This window comes from Chaetodon auriga, chromosome 15 (genome assembly GCF_051107435.1).
Source record: "Chaetodon auriga isolate fChaAug3 chromosome 15, fChaAug3.hap1, whole genome shotgun sequence".
Taxonomy (NCBI): domain Eukaryota; kingdom Metazoa; phylum Chordata; class Actinopteri; order Chaetodontiformes; family Chaetodontidae; genus Chaetodon; species Chaetodon auriga.
Genome location: NC_135088.1, coordinates 15,802,651 through 15,814,074, shown reverse-complemented (window position 1 = coordinate 15,814,074; position 11,424 = coordinate 15,802,651). Strand labels below are relative to the sequence as shown.

General features: G+C 42.3%; 1 protein-coding gene across 1 annotated transcript; it reads left to right on the top strand.

The window, feature by feature from the left end:
- Positions 1 to 484: 484 nt before the first annotated feature.
- Positions 485 to 7,354, top strand: LOC143332689 (transgelin-like). Its single transcript, XM_076750419.1, has 5 exons — positions 485 to 628; positions 5,110 to 5,296; positions 5,430 to 5,601; positions 5,776 to 5,878; positions 6,003 to 7,354. The coding sequence occupies exons 2-5, from the start codon at positions 5,117 to 5,119 to the stop codon at positions 6,151 to 6,153; spliced, it is 606 nt and encodes a 201-aa protein (XP_076606534.1). The 5' UTR covers positions 485 to 628; positions 5,110 to 5,116; the 3' UTR covers positions 6,154 to 7,354.
- Positions 7,355 to 11,424: the final 4,070 nt, after the last annotated feature.

The following is an 11,424-nucleotide window of genomic DNA, read 5'->3' as shown; positions in this document are numbered from 1 at the left end:
CTTTACACTGTCTTGACACGAAACTCAGCAGAGAGGAGGAGATTTACATTCCACAGCTGCTTGCTGCCTGTTTCACTTTCAGATACAAACATCACCAGTTTGAATGAAGGAATTAAGGCAATAAATAATCTCCTACATGTGCTCCACTGCTCTCTAATTACTATAACTCCCTTCCTGTGCTCCCTCAAACTGCACTGTTCTCGAGGATTTTACCATCCCTCCCTCCTAATCCTGTCTTGTTCTTTAGTGGTGGAGGGAGAAATTTGGAGAATTCTTTTCAGTGACCACACCAAACTCTCCAGTCACATGTCCTCTTTTTCCTTCCCGGCCTTCTCCTAAATAAGGAATTACTATTTGAGTGAGGAAAAAGGGAAAGAGCAAAGGGGCGGGTCTAGAGTGAAACAAGAGGACCGGAAGGCGTATCTCTGTGTCTGTCCCCGCCCTCTCTCTCCCTATTTCTGTTGAATGTGGTGAAGTCATATATTTCAGACAGGGGTGTTTGCTGTATTTATGTTGGCAGTCCTGTACAGTGCACTCTGCACTGTGTTGTAAGGAAGAAGAAGAAGAGCGGGAATACAGCAGCACAAGCCCAAGCCCACCTGTACTCACCTGAAAGCTCCTACACAAAGTAAGTAAACACTCCTCCTCTTGTTTTCTCTTGGCCTCATTCATCAGTCTCGGTTTTCTGGTTTCTCAGTCAAAAGATTTCTTTGTTTGCTTTGTTGCTTTAGCTTGTGGTAACTTTCTGCAGGAAACCTGAAAAAAAGAAGTGTAACGTATCATACACGCTGCTCTCGCTCTCTGTCTCCTGCCCTCTTGCTCATGTTTGATAGGCGGACCAAACGCTGGGTTAATGTTCAGTTTCTGTGTGGATTAGATGCCTTCAGGATGACCCAGCAGTCTGTACATTCTTGTGTTGTGAAATCCTGTTTCTTATCTACCTTTGCTCTCAGCACTCGGGGCATGGGCTCACGGCAGAATGTGAGGCCTAACAGCTTCAGGGAGGGATAACAGGTCCAGCCTCTGACAAATCTCTCATCAACATGTAGCCAGTGCTTCCTAATAATAGGTCATTTTCTAGGTTAATATATGCTGTGAACACCAGGCTGCTGGTTCAGGATATGGCAGTAAAACCCATGCATGTGTTTGTCACATATGTTGTCACGTTTATGGAACACGCTGAAGTTTTACGCGCCTGCTTTGGACTGTGAGATAACTTCAAGGCTTCACGTGGTGTTTGGGCTGTTTCTCTATCTTCAGTGATACAGCTGAATTAACAGTCTGGGCCAACAGCAGGGTAAAGGCAAACATGGCCACAAAAAACTGTAAGAAATAACCATGTGAACCAGTTTATCCGTTTAGAGCCGTTGTGCTCACGTCACAGAGGTTTCAGAACAGCCTTTCAGCCATTCGTTGAGCTAAATCACAGTCAAATTAGGAGTAAAGATGGTATTCAGTTGACTCAGGAAGTATGATGCAACAGCACAAAAGCTGAGAAACATCTTGTACCACATGACAGCAAGCTACTATGATACTAAAGTTGAGGAATTTGGGTGGGGGATGAGAACTTAACAGGAACATATCTGACGAAGGCAGTTAACCCTCAAATGGGACAAAGGGAGTGTTTGCTCAGAGGAGCGGTCAGGTATCAAGAGTGTGAAAAGGTAGAGGATTAATAGAAAAGCTCACATGGTTGAATAATAATCGCTAAAAAATAAAAGATTACAATGGGATCTGTACTGCAGCTGAGGCAGTCTATAATGAACTACGAGACATGTGAATATAAGAATATAGTGGTTACATACTAATTGTGTGTACTAATTAGTAGATGACAATACGTTTACACAGCGAAGGCTCATTCATTAAAAACTGTACAATAATAATGTCACTGCCACAAATTTAGACGCATTACAGACATGTTTAGTTAGATGAGGAGTTTCAGAGATCACTCATTTACAAATAAATTGATTGAAAATTACTTTGGAAAAGCACGTATGAGCAGTGAATCAAACCAGTTTACAACACTTATTTTCCATATCTAGAGATCTCCAGAAACCTCACAGCTGTTTACTGACATCTTGGTTTTTGTGGGGGTTGTAACTGTGACTCTATGATTACAAGATGTTCCCAGTAACTACTAATCCGCTCCCAGCTGATTCCTTAAGTGCACTGTTCTGTACACACTCTCTGCTTGAATGGCTATTATGCTAGCTTGCCGTCTACTTTACAGTCGCATTCACAGTCAAATGGTCACTATGCTTGAAAGTGCAGAGTGGCAGTGGCGTGACCTCATCTTTTGACATCCAATCAGAGGGTTGACGTGTGTGGCTCAAAGATCAAAATGCAACTGAGGATTAATCTGAAAAGGTAGACTCCCTGCCTTCGTCATCGTTCGCTGCATGCAGAGATAAGTCCTCATGTTTTCAGCAGCTGGATGTTCTCTGGGCATGCTGGGACACCACAGACGCAACTCTTGTGATTGAGAAAGAAACTGCTCAAGAGTTCGAATGTTTAGATATTTACTTCACCCTTGTTGCTGGTTTTTGGAATAACTTAGCGGACAGGAAGATGCTTCTCCTCCACATGCCCTTATAACTACTGCAACCTCAAACAATGCACAGAGACACAAGTGTGATATGTGGCTGCTGGGGCTCCAGTGCAGGGCTGTTAAACACAAAGATGATTTGTCAAACTATCAACATGTATTGTGCAAGACTGTCAAGCCTTTCCTTTGCAAGAGATGTAATAGGTATGCCTTTGTGCCCTCAAGGGACAAACGTGGTTTATGAACCCAGTTTGCCTGTAAAAAATAACAAACAGATCTTGCTACCTCCAGCCTTTTAGAAATGCAGCAAAAACAGTTTCTCTATGATTGCAGAACATACTTACGCCATACATTTGTGTGCATGCTTGGGCAGGAGGTAAAGAAAAGTAAGAGCGAGAGGATTTTCCTATCAGCTATAAACATCTCCATATGTTATCTGCTTTCTTGGAAATTGAGAAATGCCGCTATGTTGTGTAACTCAGATTCGGATCTGCAAGAGCAAGAACTGCAGCGTGGCGTCTTTCATGATTTAACAGATGTGATGGAGGGTTTCTTTGTTTTTCACTTTAAGGCCATTCCCATGGTGAGCAGTGGTGTGTTGATTTGTTTTGAGTCCTGTATACACATAGTTACCTTTGTCAGGGAGGGAGGAAGGAAGTGACAGTTGAATGAGCAAACAGGATGCAGGGAGCGGGGCGGTTCTGCTGAAGCCAACAGGAAGCTCATACTGCATTAATAAGTGAGACAGGCCAACCATAATTACTTGCAGAGAACAGCAGGGTTGTAATTCTTGAAGACATTTTGCATTTTCAACTTCCATTGCACAAAATCTCTTTGTTAAATAATGACACAGGCATGGTCTGGATAGTGGAAATACAAAGCCTCAATCTGTTCTTGATACATTAGCTAGTCATTTTAAAAATGTGCACATGCTGTTTTATAGAAAGGTAGACACATATGTACGTACTTCATTGACTTCTTTTCCTGTTGTCTACCTTGAGCCTTAAAGGGATAGTTCAACAATTTCTGGTGGAGCGCTAGATGAGAAGGTAGATATCGCTCTCATATCTGTTTATGTAATCCAAGGCCACAGCCAGCAGCTGCTTAGCTTAGCTTAGCTTAGCTTAGCATAAAGACTGGAAACAGGGGAAAACAGCCCTGTTCTGTCCAAAGGTAACAAAAGGGCTTGCAGGTTTAAAGCTCACTCACTAAAGTTGCGATGGACAGCAATTGGAAATACACAGTGTAAAAACATCCGCCTCTCTCTCTGTTGCCTCGTATCACTCCACGAAGCCCTCTTACTAAACCCACAAGTTTGGACAACAGCAGAAGGAGTTGGTTATCCTGCGAAACCTCATTTGGCGCAGGGCCTGGTCTCATGGCATGAGCCTCGCCAACACCCCGGTCCCTCTCACCACAACTCAAAGACAGCCCACGCACACCCACACATATACCGCTGCGCCCCTCATGACATCGAACATAATGAGGCCGAAACTCCTTGTGGAGCTAGGATGTGTTCACACATGCGTCTTGTACTACAAGCCACTGTGGACAAAGGAGGTATTGGAAATGTAAATGTAATTATATTCTGCAGGATTTTCTGCCATTAAATCAGGCCGTCACGCTCACTTTGTCCAGCAGTGGCACAGCACTAAGACAAACATGGAGATAAGTCTAGCTATGAGAGACTGACCTTTCACCATCTGAAGAAGCATACACGTGCATCTGCATTGACGAACAGCCAATAGGAACTCTCTGAAAATCTTCCGTCACGGCCTACATTTACCAAAGCCTGAAACAGGGCCAGTGTAGTTTTCCCTCAGACCACTTGAATTACAATATACTGAAAGGTTATTATGGATTTTTTGCCCAATGATGCCAAAAATAAACTGCCTACCACAGCTTTAATACATAATATCTCAGTTGTTTCATCTGCACAAAAACAATTCTCAGTTTTATGGGGGATTATGAGACTATTCTTTGACTGGGGCAGTAACTTCCTGAATTGTAGTCCTTACACTTGCAGTTTTTTAAGTGATTAAACAAACCAGATGTGATGTGTTGATTTGAGAGCTTTGGACGTGCTGGCTAGCAGCATTGTCACCGTCAGACAGAGGCAGGTTAGCTGTTTTCCCATCCCCTTTCCAGTTAAGTTCCTTTCTTTAACCATCAGCGCTAGACGACTGTTTTCAACACTTCCTCTAACACGGCTTAAACCAGCGTTTACTTTAACTAACCAAAGTCTGAGCAGCCAGCTGAATAAGTCAGCATCAGCCAACGTTTTGCCACTTTTGAAAAATGTCCTCATTATGAAACTCATTTTTTTTAAGAATTTACATTTCTTACAAAAAACAGAACACGCAACAGAAACACATTCCTGCACACATGCACGCATGAGGAAGAGAGTGATTAAAAGCATATTTGTTCTGACTGCGGGCCAGGGGCTCGAATGTGAATGTTGTTACATCTGTTAAATATCCATATTGAAAAGGACACAATATGCTGCCAAAAGGAAAGTTTGCTTTGCTACCTGCCTATCTAACACTCACTTTCCCTCCCAACAGGATCAGCATGGCAAACAGAGGTCCTGCCTACGGTCTGACCCGCGAGGTACAGAATAAGATTGATAAGAAATACGACCCGGAACTGGAGGAAAGGCTGGTGGAGTGGATCATCGCCCAGTGCGGCCCTGGCGTCGGCCAGCCTGAGCAAGGCAAGACTGGAATCCAAAACTGGCTCAAGGACGGATGTGTGAGTGTTGGGTTTGCATACATGTTAATACAACACTGTAATTCACATTGTGTGAGTGTATTTATTGTATTTGTTGTATTGTATTTTATGTATTGAGTGTATTTAGAATGACCTGCCTCTCCTCTGTATCTAGGTGCTATGTGAGCTCATCAACAGCCTGTATTCCTCCAACAAGCCGATCAAGAGCATCAAGAGCTCCAGCATGGCGTTCAAGCAGATGGAACAAATATCATTGTTCCTCAAAGCTGCGGAAAACTATGGAGTCACCAAAACTGACATGTTTCAGACTGTAGACCTGTATGAAAGTAAGACAACCAGCAGAACACATCTGTATTATTCCAGATTAACAGAGTCTTGTTGAGTGTTTTGCAGATACCACAATATGAGGAGTGAGGTAGTGGAGAGTGCAGGTCACTGTCTCTTCGATCTACTGTATTTGGTTTGTGCTCTGTTCATGTGAGATTGTTGCATGTCTTCAGGCAAGGACCTGGCTGCTGTCCAGAGGACCCTGATGGCTCTGGGTAGTTTGGCTGTAACAAAGAATGATGGCTGTTACAAAGGAGACCCCAACTGGTTCCATAAGTGAGTTTTTTTCCCCATGTATGAACGAGCCTCTCTGTGGAGAGTTGCTCAAACAAAGGAGGTTTCATGTCACTGCTGAGGAAGGAGATTGTGGACTGAGAGATGTGTGTTTGTATGTGTGCAGGAAGGCCCAAGAGAACAGAAGGGATTTCACAGACGAACAGCTGAGCGAAGGCAAAAATGTCATCGGCCTGCAAATGGGGACAAATAAAGGAGCATCTCAAGCTGGAATGACCGGCTACGGACGACCAAGGCAGATCATCAACCAACCCTGAATTCGAACAGTGCCTGAGTTCTCCAAGACACTCCCTCTCCTGCCCTCTGAAAGGCCAGCAAGGACGGAGAAACTCTGACTCTAACTTTGACCATCAGGACAAATGTAACCTGACTGTTTTCAAGGCTAAACTGGACCAAAACAGGGACCAACAAGAACATGCGCGCACACACAACACACACTTCATATTGAGCACACATACAGAGACACCTTTAACAGTACAAGTAAACAGTTGGTCTGTTTTACATAGTAAATTGTACATTGTGTTGTTTTTTTTTTTGAAAGGATCATTCCAGTTGTTTTGCATGTCTTACCTACAAATCGAATGTGTTTTACATTACTACAAACCAGATTTTAGATTTCCTCCCTTCCAGACATCCAGAGGTTTCAGTTCTTTTCAGTTCACTGTAAAAATCTTGCAGAGACTTGTAACTTGTTTGAGAAAATTAATCTAATACATTCAACATTCAGTTTGCTTTATTCTTTATTTCAACAGCAACATTATTGCAGCGTGCAGTCAGGACCTCTTCACAAAGCTTGACCTATTGGTGCATTCAAGGACACTCCGATGTCTGAGGTTTGAGAATTTTTAATCAATAAAGCAACCAAATCAATTGTCTGTTTTCCCCCTGTGTCCTTGGTTGCTTTTTGTTGATCTGCCAGTGTTGCTTTTCAGACAACATAGCTATCAATTCTTGATGTCAGGGTGTCCTTGAATGCACCACCAAGGAGAGTTTTGAAAAGGTTTCCTGCTCGAAACTGCAGTGGGACACAGCTACAATGCAACTTTTAACAAAAATGAATGATGAAGAGAACATTGATTGTTAAATGTGACAGATATCGAGCAAGTCTCAAGTCTCATTTATTATGGACTTAGATGAACTGAAACAAGTGGCAGCCTGGATAATAAGTGTGTGGAGTGCTGTGGTTCATAATAATGTTGAGCACAAAATTTGAAGTTAATAGATTGCAGCAAGCAAATCCACCAGCACAGTCAAGTATTAGCTCAGAAAGTGAATTGTCTGGTTTCAAAAGGGTTTTAAGGAAAACATAAGATGCAGTCATGTGTGTTTTACCTATTACACAATCTGCAATTAGATGCTCTCAGTTTACTAATTTCTGTCAATATGTTGGACCGTCTCTTTAGAGTTTAATGCATCATTTCTAATGATGATTTTTGAAATAAAGTTTGATTTACCTGTAAAGAAGCCTCTTGTGTGATGAATAGATTAACTGAGGTTGTAGTAGGCTACTTAAAATGCTACTGATCATACACTGTGCTAAAATCACTATGCTGTGTGATTCTTCACAGCCTGGTGGCACCTGGTACACACTGAAAGAGATTAACTAATGCACATAGCAACCCTAAAAAACATGTTGGAGTTTGCAGGTAACTATAGCATAGTACCAAGCCTTGTTTGCTTTAAACCTGAGCTGTACTCCACATAGAGATAAGCAGATGTAATAAAGTCTGCAAAAAAAAAAAAAAGAAGGCAATCTGCCCAATCGTGGGAGGAGAAAAAACAATGGGAGGGAGTAATGATGGGTGGGGATAAGGCCTGGATTTTTCCTGACCTGGCTTTGCCTGGTTGGATGGAATGAGAGAAACAAGGGGGATTCAGAGGACTATCACTATCTCCTGCCAAGGTTTTGTTTATACTGTGTTTTTTGCTTGAGCACTGACTAAGCTGTTCAGCATGAACTGACTCAGAACAAGGCCGGAGATGGAGAAGAAAAGCAGGAAGGTGAAGACAGAAAAAGAATAAAGTTGTGTGTGATGAGACAAGGAGAGTACAAAGAAACACCAGGAAGTAGGGGTTTTTTTTTTAACAGAGAAATGTCCAGATGGAGTCAAACAGGGGAGATTAAGGTGCTTGGGGTCAGAAGGAGCATAGGTCAAGACAGAACAGAGGAGTTAAGAAATCAGAGCCCATTTCCAAAAAAGGAATGATCATTGCAGAGGGAGGGCAAACAAAAAGACTTCCTTTTCCCCTTCCTTTTTTCTCTTGGTCTGTTCACAGGAACAGAGTGTACAGAGACACAGAGGGGTAAACTGGTACATCATCTGCTATTTGGAGACATATTCTTATGTTTTGCTTTCATTTTTAGTTCCCATAATCTATTCATTCCACAATTAAAACATAAGAAAACTGCTCCTCTTGCAGTCTTGATTGCTGTGCAGTCACACTTGAATTAAATGGATCACCCAGACTTTTTACAGCACCATACTTGCCTCTGATGGAACGAGATCATTTGCTGTGTATAATGTCCTCAGGATTAAATCTCACTCACACACACATTCGTCTCTGTGTGACAGTGGCTGTTATCTCTGCCGTACTTAGATAATGATAATTGCCAAAAAGTCTTTATTATTTAAACACTCATATTTATTTCAACACTAGCAGGCATATGTGAGCTCTTTGAGGTCTGACAGTACACAACACATCTGCCCAAGTTTATCTCAAGGGTCTGCTAACGTAACATGCCAGCTTTTGTGTCCCTGCAAGATGTTTTTACACTGATTCCTTTTTACTGTTTGTCACCAGCATCCACAGCAAACAACTGTTTAGTTCAAGAAACAAAAGTACAACCAAAAGGTCATATTAATGTAGATCAATTAGACAGAGCAAAAAAGAGGACTCACCTATTTGAATTAATATTTCACAGTTTTTATTTGTGTTTAACTGTCATTGAACACTTAAACTTCAGATATGTATCACACTCTTGCTTCATCCGCTTTGAGGAGATACAGAAGTTGATGTGCTGAGAGATGTGATTCCCTTATCATGAACTGTGTCAGCAGCACTGTCACACTCATGACTTTTGCTTTTTTATCTACTGACTAACTGAGCTAAGAACCTTTAGCAAATGTACTCCCTCACAATCTTATCAGCTGCTGTTTATTGTGCTGTAGTGAAGTGCAACTTATTAATGTTTGATTATGAAGCGGTTCAGTTTGTCACGATCATTTCAACAAATCTGGGTCAAAATGGTGCCTTCACTGTCTTGTTTGAAAGCTGTGAACGATGTCAGTAGATGCCTGCTGGCTGTGGCGGCTGTAGTTACTGAAGCTGGTTTGTAACAAGACGGTCACTGAGTCCTGAGAGAAGAAAACTACATTTCCCATCTTTCATGTGCAGGTGTCCTGAAGCAGGCCATTTAACTCCCTAAAGCACCGCGATGGAGCTGCACAGTGAAATCCTGTGCAAGTGTTCTTTTACGCTGAGGAATGGGGTTGTGTAACTATGCAAATGTGAGGTTTGTGGTGGAGCGTTCAGGTAGAACTGATAGCTCTGACTATGGAGGGCAGCTGAAGTTAATGAGACTGAAAAACACATTTGTCACATTTGAAATATCCACCAAACAAACTAAAACAAATATATCACTCAGCGCTCCTTTTTCATCCTTATCTCACAGTCTCAAACATTTCTACAGCTAATTGTTAGCTGAGCAGCAGCGCCCAGTGTTTTTGACACGGGAGCTTTTTTTTTTTTTTTTTAATTCTATTAGGGTTTTAATGAAAGTGTGGAAACACCAGCACAACCTCACTGCAGTGGAATGCACTTTGCTGCCATACAGGGGCATAACAGGGGCGACGATTAGCCTTGAGGTTAAAGAAGTGGCCTTGTGACTGGAGACATGCCAGTCTGAATCCTCAGACTGTCTGTGAAATTGTGACTGCTGATGTCAAACCTTATTCTCCTTCAATGCACTGTTGAGCAACGCAAGAGGTGGAGGTGCTCCAGTAGAGGGCTGACCCCATGATCACCCAAAGGTCATTTGACGCTCATTGAAAAATTCAGGAACCATATAATTATGCAAGTTTTCAGTTGTGTCTCAAGAGGAAGGATACAGTGTTGCACACTTGAAAACAGAGGTGCAAAACACATACATTTTCTATCAGTGTATGTTCAATAACAGGCACATAGCAGACCCCTGATGGGTTATTTTAGGTCCACCATACAAAGTAATGCCACATAGTTTCAGGTTGAACTAAAGTAACCTGGTCTAGACCTCAAGACTCAGGCAAATTCAATGGCCTTTCTGTCTGATTACCAGCCTAGAACTAATGCTGCAGTTAGTAAAGTGGGTGAGGTAGGACACTGATTAAAGCATCTGAGTGATGTAGTGGAAAAAGATGTTGCCTTCTGCTGCAGAGACTTGGCTTCAGTCTCTGGCAGCATTCTTTCTTGCTTGGCCCTCAACATAACTGGTGAGACTGTCCTCCCAAGAAGAACGACGGCATCGGCCACCCCGGCAAGTGCCCCGAAACAACGCGCTTACATTCAAGTGACAAAGCCCTCTAGAGGCCGTAGTCATTATGTCAAGAGCAAAGGAGGAAGTCAGGTGAGGCTTTTATAGAGGGAGCGTCTGGTGAATGGATGGGTCAACAACAAATTAGACTTTAACACGGGAGGCAGTGGTTTATTTCCAGTTTCCAACTGAAACAACATTTTTATTGCGGTAACCATGACGACAAAGTTCCCATAACCTTAATGAAGTAGTGATTGTATCCCAAACCACGATGTTTCCCTCACCTTAACAGAGCACTTATTTCATCGTAAACCACAACCAAGATGTGTTTGTGCCAAGCCCTAACCAGACTCAACCACAGCATTAGGTAAATGGATACTAAATTGTTAGTGGGTGGGAAGCCAGTGAGGGATTATATTGCAGCATTAGTGACCCCCACTGGCTGCTCTGACATGATTGGTCTATACTGCTCAGACTACAAACAAACTACAGATGGAAACCAGAGCACGTCTAAAACCAAGCTCTCGTCCCTTCGCTTCAGAGTTTGCATTCACATGCAGATATCTGTTTATAGTGATTACTCTATTACAGACATTGTAAGTTTGAATGAAACGCATCTCAGGATGAATCTTTATTTCATTTTGACAACACTAATCTTGTCTTACAATAGATGCCTTCCCATAGATGAGAAGGGAATCCAGTTTTAATTTGCTCGGGAGGCGTGTCTCCTTTGTATGAAATGTCAGGAGGAGATGTCTGGCCTGTGGCTACGAGTGACACCCCCCTTTATAAAAGTCACAATGCTTGTAAACAAACTGAAGGGCAAGGACAAATGAGTTGTGGAATGTGAGAAAACAGATAGTAGATCTGCAGCACTTAAAATCCTGCTGGGAAAAACAGACGGGTTAAGACACAGTGATTGCTTGTAGACCTAGAAAAGGCCAAAGGGCCTTTCATTTCACTCAGAACTGCATTTAAACATCAAAAAATTCAGGCATTAATTGACAGCTAAAGCAAT

Bases quoted from the DNA above. Each gene is read 5' to 3' on its own strand.
- LOC143332689 (XM_076750419.1), top strand. From the start codon at position 5,117: ATGGCAAACAGAGGTCCTGCCTACGGTCTGACCCGCGAGGTACAGAAT. The intron at 5,297-5,429 runs GTGAGTGTTGGG...CTCTGTATCTAG, and splicing joins ACTGGCTCAAGGACGGATGT to GTGCTATGTGAGCTCATCAA. The intron at 5,879-6,002 runs GTGAGTTTTTTT...GTATGTGTGCAG, and splicing joins GACCCCAACTGGTTCCATAA to GAAGGCCCAAGAGAACAGAA.